At 38.7% G+C, this 23,367-nt stretch overlaps 1 protein-coding gene across 3 annotated transcripts in view; it reads left to right on the top strand.

Moving 5' to 3' along the window:
• ZNF451 (zinc finger protein 451) overlaps positions 1–23,367 on the top strand; it is a 57,992-nt gene that overhangs the window by 11,313 nt on the left and 23,312 nt on the right. The window contains exons 4-9 of one of the 3 annotated variants that reach the window (XM_084754869.1): positions 15,826–15,951; positions 16,747–16,858; positions 18,108–18,258; positions 18,944–19,070; positions 22,186–22,339; positions 22,945–23,092. In XM_084754869.1, the coding sequence (XP_084610995.1) occupies positions 15,826–15,951; positions 16,747–16,858; positions 18,108–18,258; positions 18,944–19,070; positions 22,186–22,339; positions 22,945–23,092 (818 nt within the window). The other 2 variants (XM_084754870.1, XM_084754871.1) reach the window with 2 other exon arrangements.

Genomic DNA, 23,367 nt, shown 5'->3' with positions numbered 1-23,367 from the left:
ACCTTCCTTCTTTCCTATAACTCTCATCTTAATACCTACAGAACTGATTTTACTTGTTGAACTATGTGGCCACAGAACATTTATCTTGGGAGAAAGTGTGTGAAGATCCTTTAGGAAATGGACTGTGGGGACTTAGGGCTGATGGACGAGTCCAGTCTTCTCTCCTAGCCTTTCTCTCCTCATTCTCAGAACCAGTACCTGTGGCTTGTTACTTGTAGGCTTGACTTGTACACCAATGCCTTCCTCTGAGAGTAGAATTCCTTGAGCCGTTCGTGGCATTGTTGGCGTCCATTTGTTACTGACTTAACCCAAATTTCTGCTAATGAGCTTTTCTTGATGGATTAGAGAATTCCTGGCTCTTATGGTAGCCAGCTACCTTCTTGTTACAGGATACAGAGACCTGAGACTTGGATATATGAGCAGAATGCCTCGGTTTCAGACTCAGCCCTCACTTGTGTCTTAGCCTTAGGGGTGTGTTGCTTTATTTTAGTTTTTCAGTTCAAATGAGAGTAAGTCCTACCTCACAGGGTTGTTGTGAGGACGAAATAAAGTAATAAATATGTAAGTTCCTTAAAACTACAAACTGTAAAGCAGGAATGTACAACTGGGAGATTATGCATGGAGAGTTAATAACAATTTTTAAAGAGATTTAAAATAGCCCCAATTGGGAGAGTTTTAAAAGGGTTTGTGTTTTGTTTTGATTTGTTTTGTTTTCAGTAGGACCTTGTTCAAGTTTTCTCTGCCATCATTATCTTCCACTTACTGCCCTTCATGTATTGAATAGGTTTTTTTTTTCTTTCTTTTAATTGTTATTCCAGTAGTCTCACCACGGCATCTTACTTTAGCTTAGGATCAAGCAGCAGACTAGGGTAGCACTTCTTTGAATTGAGGTTTGTTGGTTTGTGTGGCGCATTTGTGTGAGCATGTTTGTATGGATACATGCAATTTATGTGCCAGTGACCATGTGAAGATCAGAGGCTGTCATCAAGGGTTTCCTTCACTAGTTGTCTCCTTATTTTATTTTTGAGGACCTCTCAATGAACCTGGAGCTCACTGATGGCTGGGCTGTCTGGCCAGTGAATTTTGGGATCTGCCTGTGTCCCATCTCCTCAATGCTAGAAAGGATGACAGACTTTTATGTGGGTACTAAGATCTAAACTCAGGTCCTATTTGCGCGACAAGCATTTTACATACTGAACCATCTCCCAGCCCCCAAAAGATCTTATTTTTAACCATTTTTTTTAATAGACAGAGTCCAGGATCAATGCCTATGTTTTTTTTTCTGGGGTTGAGGGTTATAAATCCTGTACATTTGACTTCTTTTATCTTTTGCCGTCCTATAGTGGATTGTTTCTGTCATTCTTATGTTATAATAATATAAAATTTGAATTCTACTTACTGGACATGCGTCTCTGCACTTGAAAGTTAACATATTAAAAGCATTTTTTTTTCTTCCTTGGTTTCCTTGTTCATGTGGATAACCCAGAGAATGCCTGAATCTAAGGTGCCATCCTCTGAGACTCATCGCCCAGAAATGTGCTCTAGCTGCAGTGTTCCTCTTCCCATTGGAGACAGCAGCTCCTCCTCTGGGAGTTGTGCCAACAGTCCACAAAGAATAGTTTCTCAACCTTCTTCTGTTGAGAACACAGTGGAGAACCAGAAAAATGATCAAAATAACTCAGATATTAATATCTCTGAAACAGAGACACCTAAATCACAAAATTATCAGACTCAGCCTTCATCATCACTTCTGGTCCCCCAAGAGTCTTTGGCTTTTTCTGAGGTCAAAGAGGATTTACCTATCACGATGTCTTCAGCTTCACAGAATGGGCAGGATGCCATCCTGTATCTCCAGACACAAGTAGCTGAGATGTCTCGAGTTATACGTGATCTGCAGTCCAGAAGTTGTTTTAGATTTCATCATTCTAGACCAAGTGAGAATTCAACAGTTCCGTGGGATATCTCCACCTCCAAGGAGGATGGTTTATCCACAGCTGAAGAAGAGGGTGATTGCAAATCTCCATCAGCTGATGACAAAGGACAACCACCTGACCCCATGCAATCTAGTTTCACAGGTCTTTTGAAGAGAATGGAACAAAGAGGTGTTATAAAGAGAGTGACATTACAGTCTGAAGCCGAAACATGTGAGGGGAAGCCTGATTGGATGACCTCTAAAAAACGTTTGGTTCCTCCGTTGCATCCACTTTTGAGAATTGCCACCACTGAAGTTTTTAAAGACCCTGCTGATTGTCACCCTTCTTCCTTCATGGGACACAGGGTATATCCTGTGGCCAAGGACACATCTCCTTTCCAGCCAAATCCACCAGCTGAGGGACCCATTATAGATGTACTAGAACATAGCAAAAGAGGAAATGGGACGTCTCCTTTAGACTCTACCTCAAAAGAAATGGAGGTCATGGGTTGCAGGTTCTACCATGCTGCTTCCATTGCAGCCCGAGCTGCTAGCTACATGGCCTATATGACTCAGTATCAACGTAAACTCTGGGAAGACATGGAAGATCTGGTCCATGACCCAGAGTTTGATCGTGGAAAGGCGAGGTGCATAATATCTGATGGCATGGATGCAGGGCTTTGGCAGCTCTGCACCACGAGGGACATAATGGACTCTGTAGTCAGAGTCATGGCCATGGCAGTGGACTATAGAAGACAGGCCTGGCTCCGACTTACATCTCTCAGTAAGAAAACCCAGGAGAAGATCCTACACTTGCCCTTTGATGGTACTTCTCTTTTTGGACAAGATGTGAATGCTGTTGTTGCAGAAGACAGTAGTATTAAAGAAAATGAATATAAGGATCACAATAAATACTATACTCAGCATCGGTACTTTTATAGTCATGATCAGAAAGCACATTATCACAACAGAGGGTACTCCAAAGGGGATTGGTACAAACCCCGGAATCACCCCTATAGGTATCGAAAAAAGGGAGACTCTCCAGAACGACATGGGTATAAAAATTAATAATCTGGATGTTTATCAGACTAGCCTTCCAAAATCCTAGTTTACCTGTTCTTCCCCAGGTTGGAGGCCATCTCAAAAAAAAAAAAAAGAAAAAAAAAGTGCATGTCCGGAATAATCACAGCTGATGTTTAATTCTAGACTTTTAGAATGAAGTATATATATAAAAGACTAAGCTTTATTGGCCAAATGGAGACTGCTCTAAGGAGTTTTGGACAGAGGTTTACCCATTATTTTGGTCCAAAATAAGTCCAGAGAAGGGTACTCAGGAAACTGAATCTTCTGGAATTAAAAGAAAATGTGTAGATTCATGCCTCAGGAAAATCTTGCTGGTAAACTGAGGACAACAGATTTTTGGATCTGGAAACAATTTGCTACTAGATCAGTGTTTACTAAGACTGAAATGTAAAACCTTCATTTTTAGGTCATCAGTGCTTCTGGAACTTGAGGCTTCTACTTGATGGGCCGTCAAATGACAGCTCTGTTACTGTCCCTATGTTAAGATGGTCACTCACCATAGTTCATACTATTATCAAGCTCTGTGCAATTTCAGAGTTAGCCATGAAGCTATGTGTCTGCTGGAATTCATTAAAAATTTTGCCAAATCCAGTTTGCTTGTAACTGGGATGACTATGTATCACAGGTCTACTTTTGGATTCAATATGGAAAGAATATTTACCTACCTGTAACGTCACTCTAGAAAAGTTAAACTATTTTCATCCTGACTCTGATGGGCTACCACACCATCACTACTCATAACGCTGCATGTGAGATAGCTTTCATTGACATCAGACCTACTAGACTCCCAAGCTCTCAAATTAACCACCTGTGAGACTCAGGCATCGAAGTCTCTCTAATGTGGGCCTTTCAATGAGATGGCCTTCTTAACCTGTCTTCTAAACAGTTGGTTCTTTTGAGCTTGATAGTGCTTTGTATTTTCAGTACAATAGAGAAATGCATCTTGGCCCTGGAAATACAGGATATTCTTTCCATCATCCAGGCATGCAAATCTGAACTCTTTAAGAGCAAGAATTCCAAACATGCCTGACAATCTGGTCTCTCTTGAAATAACAAGGGATGCCATTAGTTTAGACTTGGTTGAGAAATCCTTGAGATGTAAAATGTGACTAGGTGTTTTCAAGAACACAACTGTTCGTGGATATTTAGAGGATATACTTTTTATTGACTTCTTGAAAGGCTGGAATCAAGACTTCAATGACATATTCTTGGTTAATTGATTAATTTGTCATGTAATCCAGTCGGACTCACTCTGCTGGTAGCAGATACCTCAGCTATATTAGTGTCCCACAGTATCATCTCTTTAGTCTCAAGGCAATGGCTGTGTGATACACCAGCCCCTACGTCCTTGTCTTCACAGCATGACCTAAAGTAGAGAAAATGTCAAGTTTGAGGAGGTCTGAACACTTCACCTCCAATGTAACTTGGCAGCCAAAACTAACTTTTACAAATGTAATTCTGTGACCTCTTGGTTGTTTAAACATCTGTTTTGTTTCTTTTAAAAATTTTTTAATCTGTTTGATTGAAATGTTTTAGACATACTATTAATGGAACATAGCACTGTCTTAAGGGTTTATGTGGTTTCTTTTTCTTACGATTCTTGCATCATAGTAGTTGACATTTTTTGTGTTGTTCACTTTTCTGTTACTCATTAGAAAACTCTTCCTACTTTCTTACCCATATTTAGCACCCTACTTAATCTACATTTCTTTCTCTTGTTTGTTTTTGAGACAGGGTCTCACTACAAAGACTTGGCAGGCCTGGAACTTGATATATAGACTAGCTGGCCTTGGACCCATAGAGATCTGCTTGCCTCTGCCCCCTGAGTGCTGGAAATAAAAGCGGGCCCGGCTGCTGCTTTTCTTTTGTGCCATATAGATTGAAGGCATGAATTTCCCAACTTGGAAGGAGTACTTTGTACTGTATTGGTCTTATTTGTTTTATTTGTAGACTAAACCCGAACTAGTTTATCAAGATCATTTAGCAAATTTAACTGCCTTGTCTCTATAGTTAATATTTACTTTATTTTTCTGTACTGTCCACAAAGCTTTACCTTCACTTGCTTAGGTTTGTACCAGGGCTCTATAATGTCTGTCAGACGAACTCCAGAAAAACAACCTTTTGTAGCTTATAATGAGTGCTATACAAAGAGGTAGACTTAATTAACCCTGTAACTGTAGCAGTGTAGCTTTCTTGTGTGACATGAGTAGCCACCCAGACGTCCTTGGAGAAAGGTTGCATGTGGCTTTGTGAGGTATTTCTGACTAGTTAAGGCTGCTTCAGATTGTTCTTTTGCGTTTTGCCCTGAGTTAGATGCTACATATCACATATGATTTGTGAGATACTCTTGTTCAGAAACAAAACAAAAATAAATAGTGCTTGAAGATGCATTCTTAGAAACTGTTTTGGCATTCCCACCTAATTTATTTGTACCAATCCCTGCTTGAAATTATAGTAAACAGCAACAAAAAAGCACATAAAGTTTAGCACTTTAATAATTTTGACATTGTATAGCTCTTAGATATTTTCAAGACAGCACTACTCTCGTCTTAGATGGTTTTGTTGTTCATTAATGAAGTGAAAGTAACACTGCCTGACCACTAATTGATAAGCCCAAGCACTCCAAAGAATCCAGTTTTCTCAAAAGTGAAAAGTCTCAGGACATCACCAAATTGGTGATCAGACCTAATACAAGAATTTGGCATTTGGGTCATTTATGGACAGAGTGTGGTAGGGTGGGAACACTTGACTCAGAAAGAATAGTGGTCCAGTGTCTTTCACCTGTTTATCTCTCTTTTTAATCTGGTATACTTGAATGATGATGGTGGTGTTATAAAAGTAAAAGCTGGTACTTAGTCTTAGTAAGACAACCCCAATAGACAGCCCCAGTAGAAGATAGCATTTAGATTCAACCAGATAAATATTTAGATTGTGTCTGCCATGTGCAGAATTTCCTGTTACGCTGACTTCTGAGTGAGAATACCACTAGCTTTTTTAGACACCTTGGAATAGTTAGAAGTTTAATGATTGGGTTTTTCTCAAAAAGGACGTTTTTAGTGATCCTTTCATTCAAAATGTCATTTCTTGACTAGACATAAGATGTATTTGGAGGCAGTAAGTTTTTTTTGTAGTTACTATGTATAGAGAAATACTATTTCCATTTATTGTTATATAAAGTGCCTTTTTAAATTTCACTCTTATGTTTAAGACCTAACCTTTGACGTGGTATTTATGTGACTTCTGTACAGTGAGTTACTCTTAGTTTATCTTTATTATGTGTACAATTGCACTATTTATAAATGTACTCCTTCTGAATGCTATTGTTTTCTTTATAGCACTGTTACTAATTTCAGAAGGTTATAGAATAAATTTCCCTCTTTATTTAATTAACATCACAGAAGTTCTTTTTAGATTTTAGTGCTTAGCTCTGTTTTCTAGACATAAAATAGCTCTTTTTTTCTTTGCACGTTCTAGATTTTCTGATTGAGTCATCTGTCTCATATCTAACCTTATTCATAGCCATAGTAACACAACTTATATTTGCTAAATGGATGTGTTTACTGGGGTAGAAGAAGCAAGGACATTAAAACAGTAAAGTTGATGACACTATATATTTATAAATAGTACTCTGTGGCAGCTTCCTTATCAGTATAATTACTTTTTCCCCCGTTTTAAACTGGCAGCTTCTTTATGAGTATAATTGTGTTTATTTACTTAGCCTTCAAGATACCATTTTGAGGGCAGCATATACACTTTCAGGCTACTTTACTGCATTATACCTAAGTGACCTGACTGATAATGTCCTTAAGGGCCTGATACATCCAGGATATATACCTCTCAGGTATTGTAAGCGAGGAGGTTGAAAAGACAAAGTCCAGAATTCCCTCTCACTACAGAATTGGATACTGATAAGGGTGAACATAGAGGTTAGTAGCACATTCATCAGTTTTGAAGTTTATTGGGATTCTGCTGAAGGCTGAAATTATGGGTTAGATCTTTTTAGAAGTAGATGATTGCAATAACAAAAAACTTTTCCTTTATCGTGAGGCATATTTTGCCCCAGTCTTGCACTGTCTAGTTCCTGGTTTTGAAATTTACCCTTATGTATTCATGTTGATGGCTAGACCAATAACTGATTGTCACTGTGGATACATCTTATGCATGTCATTCACTTGGTCAGATTGCTTCTGTATGGTTTTTAGTGGACATACAAACTAGTCAGTTCTTTTCACTTAAAATTTAAAGGAGGACGTTACCAGTAAGTAAATGTTAATTACTGTATTGAATGGAAAACTTTTTTTTCATATTTAACAAGTTTTATAAACCATTAAAATGTATGGTGTTTCCCTTCCTGAATGATTGATGAGAATGCTGTTTTATTAAATTCTTTTTCTCTTATTAGTGGAGTCCCATTTTTGTACTCCTGTGTCATTATTTATTTGCCTTTATTATAATGCACTTTTATAATGCTTAGAACATTGAGATCTTACAAGTGGAGTTTGTATTCACTTCCTTTAGAATGTAGAGGTGGTCACAGTTCAGTTGTCTTGAGAGGAGCGTTAGCTAGCTGCCCCAAACATGAGTTTTCTGTCTTCCCCTCCTGGAGGCAGGGTCTTTAAAGAGTGTGGCACCATGCTGGACTTTTAGTCATGTCCTCTTGGTGAGGGTTTTTGATACTGATCTGTCTTTTCTCAGAACCTCTTTCCAAAAGGAAGTCTGGTTTTCCCCGTAATCTCTTTGATGTTGATGTTTTTAATTGTACCATTATATAATTACCAGAAATGTGTGCGCACATGAGGTATTTGCCTGTGTATGGTGAGTGGACATAGCATGTGGTGATCAGACATTAATGTCAGGTGTCTTCCTTATTTACTTTGCACTTTTTGGGGGGTAGAGTTTAAGATAGGGTCTTTTACTGAACCATGAATTCATAGAGCTGGCTGGACTGCCTAGCCAAGGAGGTCCAGGAAATTCCTACTGCATTCCCTCCTCACACCGGATTACAGATGGATGCCACTGTGCCCAGCATTTTACATGGGTACTAGGGTATTTGGGTCCTCATAATTATGTGGCAAATACTTTATTCCCCACCTCTTCCTTGCTTGTTCAAGTTTCCTTCTCCCTCTCCCCTCCTTCATCCCTCCTCTCTTCATTTTCCTTCCCAACCACCCCCTAATTTATTTCACGTTCATACGTGCTGGAAAATTACAAGTGTGAACCATTATGTCCTACTAGCCAAGCGTTTGCTGTTAATTTATATACTTAAATGCCTTTTAATTTGTATCTTTGTCATAAACATTGTGATAAGAATGTATTTAGTTTCCCCTAAAATCCTTAAAAAATACAGGGCCTGGGAATATAGCTCAGTGGGTATATATTACTTGCCTCATGTGCAGAAAGCCCCAGTGCTGCATAAACCAGTTGTGGTGGTATATGTATGCAAACCCAGCACTTAGGATGTAGGCACAGGAGGATCAAAATTTCAAGGTCATCCCTAGCTATGTATTGAGTTTATGACCCTCATGATCTACATGAGACCCTGTCTCAGAAAGAAAAAGAATCGGGAGCTAGTCCAGTCTTAGATGTGCCCCTTGACTATTAAACTTTCTGTTTATTTTTTATGGTACCAATGTAAAACTTTCTATTTATTTTTAATATCTCTTGTTTAATGGCATTTTCTGAGTTCAAATGTAATTTTCTTTTTGTTATTGTTGCTGCTGTTGGTCTTGTCTTGTTCTTTTTTGTTTTGTTGGCTTTTTTTCAGGCAGGGTTTCTCTATGTTGGTCTTGTCTTTTGATAGAGTGTCTCTGTAGTGTAGGTTGGCACTGAATTCAAGACAATTCCGCCTCACTTTTCCACGAACTGGGATTGTAGAAGTGAGCCATCATGTATTCTTCACAGATGCGTTCTGTACATAGTGTTAATGGCTCGATTTATCACCATAAGATAAGTTTATAGCATAGCTCTGATATGTTGTATTTCAAAGTTAACCAATTTTTGGGTTTTAAGGGCTTTACTAGTTTTATTAAGGGAACCATTGCAGATTGTATATTGGATTTTTTTTTTTTTTTTTTTTTTTTTTTTTTTTTTTTTTTTTTAGGTCAGAGTTCTCAGTTTTCTTTTAAAACTTTGAAGACCTCACCTTTTGTTTTCAGGTATTATAGTGTATCTATATCCTTGACTCTTCTCTTTGGCATGTGTATTGTGAGTAGTTAGATCACCTTGATCTTGAATATTTTGGGTTTAATTGTCAGCTTCCTGTCTGGGAAGAAAGGCAAGGAGAGAATGTGTATTCTGTGCATGCTAAGCATTCTTTAGCTAGACTGCCATCTCTGCAGATGTGCACATGAAACTTAATAGTCATTAAGCGATTTATTCAAAAGTGATGAGCCTCCACTTGGATACAGACTCCCTCAGGCCTTGGGTTACAAGCTGCCATGCCTTTCATGGACAAATCCTTTTCTGTTTATGGTTATACATGCACTCCTGTTACTTGGCACTCATTTCTAGTTACTTCACTTGCCAGATGAACCACAGTCTGCCTTGTTCTTCATTTGAGGTATCCTTGTTCTTACAGCACTCACGGCTTCTGTTCAACATGTACTTGTAGTCCATTCCCTCTAGCACTCATGGTTTTGGTCATAATTCTTATTGCTTGCTTTTTTTTTTTTTTTTTTTTTTGGTACCATTTTTGTTTAATGAAACAAAGGTGGAACCGTGCAAAGGATTGATTTTTAAAACACTAAAGGTTTTGACTTCAGTGTTAGCAAGTCACGTACTGTCTCAGCCTCAGTTTCCCTTCTTTAAGGTACTAGCAGGGTGTAGAGGCACACACCTTTACATGGCAGCACTGGGAGGCAGAGACAAGCTGGTTTACCCAGGACAGCCAGGGCTACATAAGAAGACTGCCAAATGAATGAAGCAGTGAACCAGTGAACCAGTGAATCAATCAATGGTGGTAACTGGAAATACTTTGAAAAAGACTGAAGTCCAATGCAGATTTAATTTTATAACTAACTTTGGTATTTTACATTCTTAGATTTACTATGAGTGGGATGATACTGGGTATAAATGGAAGTATACTTTTTAAAAAAAATTTTTTTTGAAGATTTCATATATGTAAACCATGTATCTTGATCCTATTCACCCCTACTCCCTTCTGCTTTTCTGGGCCTCCCTAAACACATCTCCCAACTTAATGGCTCTCTTTAAAAAAAAAAAAAAAAAGAAAGTCCCACAGCCTTTATTTAGTGCTGCCCGTATGTATGGGGTATGGGGTCTGTATCCACTGGGCATGGATAGCACCCTTCAGTACCCACTGTGTGCAGCAAGGACTGAGAAGTTATGGGCACAGTGAGGGGTGGGATCCTGTCTCAAAACAAAAACCAAGAGAGAACCAAATGCCAGTACATGGTAGTAACTGCTTCAGAGGCATGCCTGTGGGGATGTTGGAGTGAGAAGGCCAGCTAGAGACTTGAGAAAGCTTTTCTACCAGCTCTTTTATCTCAGCTGAGCGTTGAGGATGTTAGTGTAGTTAGTCTGCTGGAAAAACAGCCATTCATTCAGGTGGAAGAGGTTATTCAAGGGAAGGTGAGACTGCCATAAAGTGTGTCTGGCTTCAGGATTTAAAGAACAACCTTTAGGGGACAGAAATGAAGGAAGTTAACCTGCAGAAAGGCTAAGTTATGCATGAAAATGTGTTGGTTCCTATGACTCAAAGTGTTTGTGTGGACATTACCTGAAGGTTATGGAAGTAGTCCATACTTTGTCTGCTATGGAGATCTTCAACAATTTAAGCTCAGAGAAAGACCTTAGCATTGCATTTCTAGCCTGGGGCGGCTTAAACAGGGAGCTAATTCAGGACTAGTGGAAAGCACTGAAGACTAAACTATGCGGTGTTGCTACAACTGCATAGGGTCCCTTCAGCCAGCATCTTCTTTGGAGCAGCTAGATGTGGCTAGAATCTCTTAGTGAAGCTTCCAGGTAGACTTGAAAAAGATGAACTTTGCTATTGTTGTTTGGTTTTATTTTTCCAGACAGGGTTTCTCTGTGTAGCTTTGGCTATCCTGGACTCACTTTGTAGACCAGGCTGGTCTTGAATTCATAGAGATAATGCCTGCCTCTGCCTCTCAAGTGCTGAGATTACAGGCATGCACCACCACGCCTGGCTAAGAAGATGGACATTTATAAGAATGTTGTAATTGACATCTGTAGGTGTTTTGTAAGAACTGTAAACTTGGTGCTAGTGGTAATTAAGTAGCCTCCAACCACTCTTTATCAACCTCCAGTTGTTTCTCTTTCTCCTCCTCCTTCTCTTCTTCCTCCTCCTCCTCCTCCTCATCTACTATTTTCTGAGACAGGCTTTCCTGTAGCTCAGGCTACTGTATAGCTGAGGATGAGCCAGAACTTTTAATCCTCTTGCCTCCACCTCTTGAGTGCTAGGACAAGACATGAGAAACCTTGCTTGGTTAATGCTGTGCTGAAGTTCAAGCCTAGGGTTTTGTTGATGGTAAGTGAGCACCTTACCAGTTCACACATTCCAAGCCCTCTTTCCTTTATGAGACAGGGTCCACTCTATAGCCCAGGCTAACCCTCAGATCTGCTTCAGCCTCCTGAGTGGGAATCACTGGCGTGAGCCACTGTGCTCAGTCCTGCCTACTCTGCCTTTCTTGTTCTCCCTGACTTGTTTCCACCTCTTCCCTTCTTTTTCTCTGTCAGAGGTATCACAGTGGCACTCAGGGTTAAAAAGTACATTTCCTTTATCACAATTTTACATATTCAAAGTTACTTAGAAATTTCTCCTTAGATTCCAAAGTTGTATAAACTCCTGTGAGCATGCACATATGTGTTTTCTGTGCTGAGGGTCTGTCATTAGGAGAAAAAAATGTAGAAAGATACTAGCAGTGTACTCAAAAGACATGACAGGTAGAATTTTATTGAACAGATTTGGTGGTTCCAGCTTTCTCTGTGGTATAAAGTACAGAATGGGGTATATCCGCATGTTTGCTCCTTAACTTTGTTTATATAAAGCAGATAATCTGTGTACTTTGTATTTGTGAACAATAAACTGGAGTGGGAAGGCTTTGTAAAAAGGGTTTCTTGGTTTCAAAAGTACTGCTGGGGGTTGGTGAATATATATTGTACTGCATTGTGTTCATCTCCTGCTTTATCTGTATTTGATATAAAATTCTTGAGAAAACTTGCTGTCTTTCAAACCGTTTTTTTGTTTTGTTTGATGTTTGTTTGTTTTTTGTTGTTGCTAGTTTTTGGATAAGACTTGAATCATAAATTGGGCAAAGGGGGCTTCTGGTCTCCAGAACTTTGGGGTTATAAATTGCAGACCAACCTTGGAGCTTTGGAATGGTGGTGACAAAAGGCTTTGAATTTGTTAACGCATTTGTTTCAGGAATTCTTCCCAACTGCATGTGCTAGTCAGATGGTTAGTGCGTCATGCTTTTGCATTTGTCGCCTTTTGGCTTTTTTTTTTTTTTAAACTTGGGCCCCTTATATAGAAGTTAAGGGAAATGAAACTCAACCTTTACCTTAGGTCATTCTCTGTGCGCCCCTTTTACTATTCAAACTCCTACAGTCTACAAATAGTAGCTTTGTCAAAAGCCAGAAAGTGCTTTTTGAGTCCGATAGGAAAAGTGGGTTGTTGTGAGCACTTGTTTAGATGATTTTTGTTTGTTTTTGTTTTTCAAGACAGGGTTTCTGTGTAGCCTTGGCTGTCCTGGACTTGCTTTGTAGACCAGGCTGGCCTTGAACTCACATCGATCCACCTGCCTCTGCCTCCCAAGTGTTGGGATTAAGGGCGTGGGCTACCATGCCCAGCTTAGATGGTGTTTTTTACAGAATGCTTTTCTCAAGTTCTGTTACCCTGTGAAGTTGGTAGAGTAGTTACTCCATCTTACAGAGTTAACTAATTACACTAGTACTTTAGTTGGAACATGAATATTGCTTATTCATGTTTCGGTTAAAGTAATTGTAGGAAATACAAAATTTAAAACTGCTGTTAAAAATCTTCTTTGTAGAGATGAGTAATGACTTAAGAATTTAACTCATTTTTTAAATTTGTGATTTCATTCATAAAGCCCATGGTTTTCAACATCTGTTTCTAGAACTTGTCAAAGCAGACTCCTTTTTTATTTTTTGTTTTTTTTGAGACAGTTTCTCTGTGTATAGCACTGGCTGTCCTGGAACTCTGTAGACCAGGCTAGCCTTGAAGTCACATCGATCCGCCTGCCTCTGCCTCCCAAGTGCTGGGAGTAAAGGCATGTGCTACCACGCCCAGTCAGACTCACTTTGACCTTGTGTTTTCATTGAGTTAACCTTGGCAAATATTTCTGAACAACTGATTTAGCTAGTTAAGGGGCGGGTTTGGGTTCAACTTGTGAAAGTTGTATGTATACACCTAGAACCACCCCCCCCAACCCTCCAAAAAACAAGCAAACAAAAAAAGCAAATCATGGTAGCTCACACCTATAATCCTAGTATATGGTAAGTCGAGGCAGGAGCAATGTCCAGTGTAAGCCTGGACCACACAAAATGAGACTCTTGTCTCCAAAATAGAGGAGCATGGGAGCTAAAAAAAGTTCTATGTAACGTTTTAGATAGTGCCACACCAGCCTCTAATCTGTTCCTACCTCCCCACTGCTGAGATTACAGGCATGGTGCCATCACACCCGACCGAGATATTCATGCCTGTAATCCCAGCCTTTTAAGTGGCAGAGGCAGGGTGATTTCAACTTTGAGGCTAGCCTGGGCCTCAAAACTAAGGAAGAATCAAACAGGGCTTAGATGCACTGTTCTCAGCATTCAGTGTCAAGGGTGGTTCTTAATTACCAGGGGAGAGTTGGCAAATCTATGGCACTTAGTAGCTTGCTGAGCCATATAAATGCTTTTCAGAATTGAGAATGCAGTGTTCTGAGAATGAGGCATTTGTAAATAAATTTTAAGGGAACATTTATCTGTTAATCATTTATGTAGGCATTCATTAGAGATTAGTCAGGTAGAAGTTTAACTTTTTGTTTTAAGTTTAACTTCTAATAAGAATTTCTAGGCTGGGTGTGGTGGTGAACGCCTTAAATCTCAGCACTTGGGAGGCAGAGGCAGGCAGATCACTGAGTTCGAGGCCAACCTGGTTTACAAAGTGAGTCCCGAACAGCCAAGGCCACACATAGAAACCCTGATTTGGAAAAAAAAATTTTTTTTCCTGGTTATAATCAGCTTCATTTTAAACAGCTTTCTGTTACTGACAGATGAAAGTGGATACTAAGTCAGATAAGAAAATACTTTAAACATTTAGCTTTTACTTTGGTATATGGGGGCTGGAGAGATGGCTTATCCAGAGGACCATGGTTCAATTCCCAGCACCCACATGGCAATTCACAACTGTCAGCAATTCCAGTTCCAGGAGATCTGACACGCTCATACAAATATACATGCAAGCAAAACACCAATTCACGTAAAAACAAAATAAATAAAAAGATCATCAAAGAAAATTTAAAAATGCTTTGGTTATTTTTACTTCTCATATTTAAAATACAAAGTTAGTTCATATGCTTTTGGGTGTTTTCAGGAAGCACATGTGAGCTGGGCATGGTGTTTCAGTGTTGTCATCCCCCCAACTTGATAAGCTCAAATGAGTCTGTCCTGGAGCCCAAGAGTTAGAGACTTAACTTGGGGAACATAGTGGGAATCAGTCTCTTTAAAAATATGTGTTTACTAGAAAGGCACATACATAAGTACACAGAAATAATACTAATTTGTTTTAGCCAAATAGTTTTTTTTGCTTTAAAATGACCTCTGCTTCTGGGGATTGAGATCTTGTGCATGCTGGGTAAGTACTGTACAGCTGAGCTAAATCCCTAGCGCTTAGCAAATAATGTGCCTCTTCATTCTTTGCTTTTAATTTGCATGTGTTTCTATATTTAAAGGAAGATTCCTTATAAACAACATATAATTCATATAATTAGATCTTTCAAATTTTAAAAAATTTTAACATGTACTTATTTTGTGTGCATGTGTACCTGTATATATGAGTGTGTTCGTGCTCTGGTGTGAGTGTGGAGGTTACAGGACAACTTGTGTGGTCAGTTCTTTATTTCCACCATGTGGGTTCTGGGTAAAATTAGATTGTCAAGCTTGGTACCAAGAACATTTACCCACTGAGCCATCCCACGGGACGTTTTTTTTTTTAAGTGAATCTTTTAATTGGTGTATTCAGACTATTGCCATGCAGAGTGATTGACATAGTTGTGTTAATACCATATTTATCTTTTTAAAAACCTGTTTATTGGCTGCCTTCCTTTTATCTTTCTTTATGTTTATTGCCGGTGTGTTTTCTTCCCATTTGTAGCTTTAATTTAGTGGCGTATTTACATGTGTGTATGAGTGCATTTTGTTTTTACTTTATGTATATTGATGTTTTGCCTGCTTGTAGCATTCCTGATGCCTTTAGAGGTCAGAAGAGGGCATCAGATTACCTGCACCTGGAGTTCAAGTTAGTTGTGAGCCACCATGTGATACTGGGAATCAAACCAGATTCTCTGGAAAGCAGCCAGTGCTCTTAATCACTTGTAATATCTCCAGTCCCATAATTGTTTTATTTGATTTCATTTTTCCCTTGTTAGCATATCAATTACAAACTATCACACTGAAATACAAGATATACTCAGACAAAGGCAGACCCCACACACACACAAGATTGTTTAAAGAACTGACGTGTAAATTGTTCTTGAGTACAGTGACTGTTTGGTAAGGGAATGTTTATTGTCTACGGATTAATTTTGTATTAAATGGAATGAAAATTGTTTTTGTTTGTACTATAGGCGAACTTTAAACACAAAGACTATATAGACCACCAGAAAGATAAAGTTGCTTTAACATTGGCTCGCCTTGCCCGCCATGTTGAAGTGGAAAAACAACAAAAAGAAGAGAAGAACAGGGCATTCAGGGTATGTGTTTATTTTAATTGGAGTTTATTAATATAGCGAATTATTTATGATAAAGATGTAAAAAATGATAAATAGAAGCTTTGAAGAATTTGAGTGATTATTCTACCTAAAAACACAGAAAATGCCCGATGCCAAAGATGTTTGTTATCCACTCCTTTCTGAAATGTATGCCAACCCCCAGGGTCTGTGACAACAGACACTTTGTACAGCCATGTAGTAAATGCTATTGAGTGCCAAATATCAACATTTTTCATTGAAGTATTCACTAAGCTCTTTTGTATATAAAATCTTAGAAAAATTTAAGTATCTAAATTTTAAAGATGAAAATAATCCTTTATAGTTCCATCACAATATTGCCTTAATTTTGTCTAAATATTGTTTTTAGCCTTTTTGAAAACTTCTTCAGATATAGTTTATATAATTTGAGATGGCTCCTTTATTTTGTCAATATTTAACACCATTTCATGACCTCCAAATGTATGTTATCACAGCATGAAAAAATGTTTGGTCATGTTTATTGACTTGCATCAAATGTGCTATAATTTACCTACCTTCCTATTCTTGGAGATGTAAGTATGTAGCAAACTTAGAGCAAATAACTGTAGGCTCCACATCTTAGTGCAGTACATAAGACTTTATTTTGATATATGTATAATCTTTGATATAGATTTCTAGATGTGGAGTTCTTAGGATAAAGAATATTCAATATTTCTATTCATTGGTGTATCAAAAATCTTTTCATCCAAGAAACAGTAGTCATCATAAATCAACTGGATTTTTTCTTATTATATCTAGGAACAAATTGATTTTCATCATGCTCATGGCTTACAAGAATTGGAATTTATTCAAGGACATTCAGAAACAGAAGCAGCAAGACAGTGCGTGGACCAGTGGCTAAAAATGTCAGGTATTCCTTAGAGATCACATTTCAGTTTCTGAGCAGGCTTGGAAGCCTTAAGGTAGAAAGTGTGGGTTTGATTACACTACTAGTGAGCATAGATGGTAGAGAAATTTAGTGTTAATGGGATGGAGTGGTAGTCAGGTACAAGCATCAATGACCTCAGTGATCCCTGGAGTCCACATCAAAAATGCCAGCAGGTGCTTGTAGCCCCAGTGCTATGGAGACAGGCAGGAGAATCCTTGGCTCACTGGCCAGTTGGCCAGCCTACTCGTGAGTTCAGGCAATGGAGAGACCCTGCTTCCAGAAAGATGGACAGCACCCAAGAAGTGACACTTAGAGGACACCCAAGGTGGGTGGCCTCCACATGTGATGTGTGTGTGCCTGCACACACACACACACACACACACACTCACTCACTTACTCACTCATACACACTCTCACACCATTTAGTTTTAGTTATACTAGTACCGCTCTACAACAGCCTGTTTTACAGTGGCCTGTTTTGCTGTTAACTTTCTTTGGCCCCTGAGTGCTTTAGGTATTTATTAGCTATTGTGTAAAGTAGTCTCTGGAGGGGCGTGTAACTGTTAGGATTTAAAGTTAGATCTGGCAGATTTGTCTTTGCTTATTCATCAGTGCAGCCTGTGCTGATACTTTGTACTCAAGTGTTTCCATGAGACTGTTTTAAAGCTTGGCTAGCTTTTTGTTGTTGTTGCTTTCTTTGAGTTTCCTGGAAGGACCACTGTGGAACAGTTTTTCTCTAGGTAAGTAATCTGGAATTTTCAAGAGCTCGTAGCAGAACCCTACTTTTCATGTTAGTTCTGTCACAGTAATTTTCTAGATGTTAGTTCAACCAGTTGAAGTGTTTAGGTTAAAGGGAAAATAATTCAAGGGAAGCTGGGCTCTGTGGCACATGCCTGTAATCCCAGCACTCAGGCAGGTGGATCTCTGAGTTGAGGCCAGCCTGATCTACAAAGGGAGTGCAGGACAGCCAGGCCTCTGTGTAACAGATAAACCCTGTCTTGAAAAACAACAACAAAAGAATTCAAGGGAAAGGGCTTTTACAATGTATATAAAGGAGGGAACTTGATTGTGTCCCAATAGCTAATTTCCTTTAAAGTGATTTTCTAAGAAAAACTGAACACCTCTTAGCTGTAAGTAGGCCACCCGCTTGATGCTGGGCTCCATTGCTTTGTCGTTATTTTGATGTACTACCTGAAATAGTAACCTAAGAATTTATGTTATGATGACATAGGACTCAAAGCAAGTGCAGTTAATTCTGGAACAAAAAATTCATTCCGAAGTGGAGGCAGAATGCGGCGGTCTGAGAAGTCAATTTTGTGTCCTATAATGCACTGTAACAAGGAATTTGACAATGGGCACCTTCTGTTAGGACATTTAAAAAGGTAAGTAGGATACACTGATGCAGAGATTAAAGGCTAGACCTCTAGGGGTGGAGGGCGTTTTTGTTTCCTGTAGTGAGAGCAAACAGCTCTCAAAATGGTTTTGTTAAATGAAGTGTGATATATTTTTACCAGTATAGTCTCAGCTTAATATTGGAAACTCAGTTTGTTTTGTGCTATTTTGGTGTGTTACTTGTATTTATATTTGGGTTTTCTAGAAAGCTGGATAAGGTTTTAGATTGTTTTCTAGCATTATAGTGCAGATGAAATAATTGTAGAGAAAAAATAAATAAATTAAAAAAAAAAAAGAAATAGTTGTAGAGAAATCCAGCCTATAAATATGAATTGCAGAAGACAGGACTTACAGATATTTTATCTATCCTACATAGTCTAATACAGCATTCCAAAGTAACTAATATAAGTCAACATTTACAATTAAATACTCTGCTGTGGCCCATTTTATTGACTTGCTGAGCTTCTTTCTAGAAGATCATGAGAAAGCAGAGGGTTTTGTTGTTGCTGTCTCCTTGTCAGAAATCTGAAAGATGGAGAATTGGGAGTTTGGGCCTTCTAGCCATTTTTCTTCACAGATGTCTCAAGGAGAAATGCAGAAGGCGTCCTGAGCTGTGTGTGTTGGTGTAGATCAGGTTCACTGAACAGATTGATATCACTTCTTTTGGTTGTGTAGGTTTGATCACTCCCCATGTGATCCAACAATTACACTGCGTGGACCTCTCGCCAATTCCTTTGCGTGTGCGGTTTGCTATGAGCACTTTGTTACGCAACAGCAGTATAGGGATCACCTTCCCACTAAGGTAAGAGCATGTACTAAGAGTAGACATTTTTTTTTCTAGATAACTGTAGAGTTGGGATGTTTTTGTTTTTGTTTTCATGTTGCTCTTAATCTTGCAAGCAGTAATGATGCACATAAATAAAATATTTAAATAGTAAAAAAAATGACTTGGGGTACAAGGTTACTGTGGACACTTGAGATTTGTTGGTTTTTTGTGGGTTTGTTGTTGTTGTTGTTTTTGTTTTTTTTTGAGACAGGTCTCTCTGTGTTAGCCTTGGCTGTCCTGGACTCTTTGTAGACCAGGCTGGCCTCAAACTCACAGTGAACTGTACCTCCCAAGTTCAGGGATTAAAGGCATCCACCACTACGCCCGGCCTGACACTTAAGCTTAATAGATAAATTCCAGCAGTCCTAGAGAGAAATTCTTCTATGGCATTGATATTTGAAATTACCTTACTCAACGTGCTCTGTGATTTTGGTTACCTGATAGGAAATTGCATCTTCTTTTTAAAAAGGTTTTGTGTGTGTGTGTGTGTGTGTGTGTGTGTGTGTGTGTGTGTGCGCGCGCGCGCGCACATGTGTATGTACACGTACATATGCATGCCTGCATATGCTCACAGAATTCAGAGAAAAGCTTTTGGATCTCTGGACCTGGAGCTACTGGTAGTTGTGAGCTGCCCACTGTGGGTGCTGGAAATGAATTTGGGGCCTCTGTAAGAGCAAGGCATTCTCTTTTTTTATTTTAAGATTTTATTTATTTATTACATATACAGTTTTCTGCCTGCAAGTATGCCTGCAGGCCAATAGAGGACATTAGATCACATTGTAGATGGTTATGAGCCACCATGTGGTTGCTGGGAATTGAACTCAGGACCTCTGGAAGAGCAGACAGTGCTCTTAACCTCTGAGCCATCTCTCCAGTCCGCATTGCATTCTCTTAACCACTGAGCTGTCTCCACCCCTCAGATTTGATTGGTTTTCTCCTTTCAGCTTTACAAGGCTTCCAGAGTTCACACTTCTGTCTCCAGATTTGTGTGGCCAAGCACCTTTGCCCAGTGAGCCATGCACTGTCCCTTGTATGGTATCTTATTTTAATATGGCAGAAATACGATAAAAGGGGGTTTTTCTAGCTTAAGTTACTGGATATTCTAGTTTCTATTCCTTCCAATTTCTAGATGATTTCTGCAAAAATGCAATTCTTTTGTAGTAGATACAATATAATAAAATTTTATATAGAATTCCATTTTGATTCTATTGAGAATCTTTTTAACAGTTTTCACTTTGGATCTGCTTATAACCTGGAGTTGAATTTATAATGGCTTATTTACTTAAGACTCTTAAATTAGGAGAAACTTGTAGGTTGATAGTAAATGTCTATATTGTTCTGACCATGTAGTTCAGAATGTCCTCCTAAATTTTTCTTCTCTGGGGCATTAATCAAGTTAAAACACAGTCAAGGGATCTCAGGGACTCTTGAAAAGAGCACGGAACCAGAGCCAGAAGTGCAAAGCTGGCTTTAAGTCTCTGATTATGAGATGGTGGTAGCAGTGATGATAATAGAAAAACCAAAAATGATGCCTCATGGGCTTACTATAAGGGTGGTCTGCTAAACAAATTCAGAACCTCATGTGGTCTTGACATGTCCTCAGTATACATGTGAATTTCCTGTCCTTCTCTTGTCTTGTGAATTACTTTAAGAAGGTCAGTAGTAAGGTGAACATACAGCAACCACACATACCTATTCATACAAATGTACAATTTTTAATTTAATTTTAAAATAGAGGGCGCTCCAAAGGTTGGAAACATAGATGCTACAAGACTCATCTAGCCAGACGTGATCGTGCTTACCTATGTGCTCTGCATCAGTCCTGGGAGATGACAGCAAGAATATTTCTTGAGTCCCTGGGAGTTTGAGATAAGCAATGTAGTAGGACTGTGTCTCAGAAAACAAAAGTTCTACCTACTTGACTATCTAACACTGTTAAAGTACTCATAAGCAAACACTGATAGATGTTTGGGGAAATACTTCCACAATAAAGAATGAGTGAAAGAAGTAATTGCAGTAACAAGGTACTGTTAAAGGAGGAGAAAATAATGCCACTGTAAAGGATATGTATGAGAAGGTCATGGAACAACATCCACATTACCTAAAAGGTGTATAAATACATGTTCAAACTTGGCGATAGGCAGGGAGTGCAAGTTAAAATAGTCGTGGTGTGAACCTGCTTGGCTGAGAAAAACAAGAGAGATCCCTGATCGCTATTGCTGCCAGGTTCATTCAGTGCTAGGGGCACATACACTGATAGATCCTTTTTGAAAAGCAACCATACAATACCTTTCAGTGTTCAAATATGCGTGCCTTCTTGCTATATAGAGCTACTCCAAATAACATGGACAAATGGGAGTATATTTATAAGGAGTTTGACATTATTTACAATGTGGGGGAGGGTTGGACCCCAAACCACTGAAAATTAGAATGAATGGTTGACTGATTCAGAATAGATCTTCACCGTTGAGTGGTTTGCAGCCAGTAAGAAGTACAGATTCAAGGGGTGCCAGTAGAGTTTTGGAATTTGCTATTATTTATTATGGATGAAAGTTTATAAGATGATAGCATTTGACAAAACAGTAACATTCTCCTTTTTAAATTTTTCTGTATAGTTGTAAATGATTAAACAGAGAAGGTTATTGAGAAATATATATTTATAGTCATCAGTTAAATAAATCCAGAGTAGAGAGAAAAACAAAACATTAGAAAGTGTGTACTATGGGCACATTTATGTATACATGACTGTATATCAGAAATGATAAGAGTATAGGAAATAAGTGCCCTTTAGTATAGAAGAAATATGCCCATAATTTGATTTTGAGGGAAAATTTAAATTTTACCTGTGGTATCATGCTCATGGTAAAAGTTGCATAATTCATACTCAGAAAAGTCCAAAGTTGGTATGAAATTTTTCAAATAAAATGAGAAGCTTTAAAACTTAATTTTAAAAAGTGTATTAAATATTCATTTTAGCTGTAACATTGGCATGGAATTTTCCAAATAAATTGGAAATTTTAAAGTTACTTTTTTGACTGTATTAATTTATATGCTGATCTTAGCTGTGACGTGGTTCTCCCTTTTGTTTTAGGCAGCTGCAGCCGATGGACACAGCAGTGGCCTTCTTCCTCAGATTATTCAATGCTTTGCTTGTCCTCATTGCTTCCTTCTGTTCAGCACCAAGGATGAGTGCCTGAAACATATGTCTGCAAAGAATCATTTCCATCAGATCTTTAAACTGGGTGGTATGTTACTGTATTACTGATAAGTTGTCTAAATGAATTATATCTTTGCAAATGTATCATACCTTCCACAATCTTTTTCTAAGTTAGCTATGCTTATCAGTTTAGAACCATAAAAGTGAGATTGTTTTTATTTAAAGTCATAATTTTTCAAAAAGATTTATTTGTATCTGTATGCTTTAATCCCCCCCCCCCCCTTTTTTTTAAACAGGGTACTTCTTTGTATCCCTGTCTGGTGTCGAACTCACAATTATCTGTCTGCCTCTACCTCCTGAGTGCTGGTATCAGAGGCATGCGCCGCCGCCACCCAGCTATGTCTTACCTATTGGAGGGATGAAAGAAACTTGGAAAGAAAACACATATTCAGGATTGTGTTTTTTGTTACATCTGGGAGGTCTGAGAAATTGGATCTTCCTTTGTATTTAAGACTGCTTTTATGGATAAAGCACTCTTTTTGTTTAAGTATAAAAAATGGTCTCCTTTACATTATTACTACATAACTAACTTCTTTTACTTAACTGATGGATACTCAGAAAGGGAAAGTAGAAAAAGGTTGGGTTAGTCTTGGTTCAGATTACTTTGCAATTTATACTTTATTGCTCTTTCAGATAATAAGGGAACAGCTCGTCCAATATCATTTCCATCTTTTGCAAAGAAACTTTTGATCTCTCTGTGCAAAGATGTTCCATTTCAAGTTAAGTGTGTGGCCTGCCACCAGACTCTGCGTTCCCACATGGAGCTCACTGCCCATTTCAGGTTTGTGCAGGTCTAGTCTTAGGCTGTAAGGCAATCCTGCTGAGTTCTTCAGTAGTGAAAGGTTCAGAAGGTCTTTCTGTCCCATGTATCTCTCCTATAAAATAAGGTTGTATGAATCTGGCATAACGAGAGGAGTGAGAGATGTGGGGAGAGGTGTGGTTGGGAAGCATGGGGATGCAGGAGGGTAGCCAAAAGGCAAGGGGCTCTTCCACGTGAGTCCATGTGCTCAGGCTGGCCAGCCTCGCACTACCTAGTTCTTTGTGATTCTTGTTCCT

The sequence above is a fragment of the Acomys minous genome (genome assembly GCF_964271855.1).
Source record: "Acomys minous genome assembly, chromosome: 13".
Classification (NCBI taxonomy): Eukaryota; Metazoa; Chordata; class Mammalia; order Rodentia; family Muridae; genus Acomys; species Acomys minous.
Note: the sequence above shows the minus strand (reverse complement) of the source record. Positions and strands in the feature narration are given on the sequence as shown.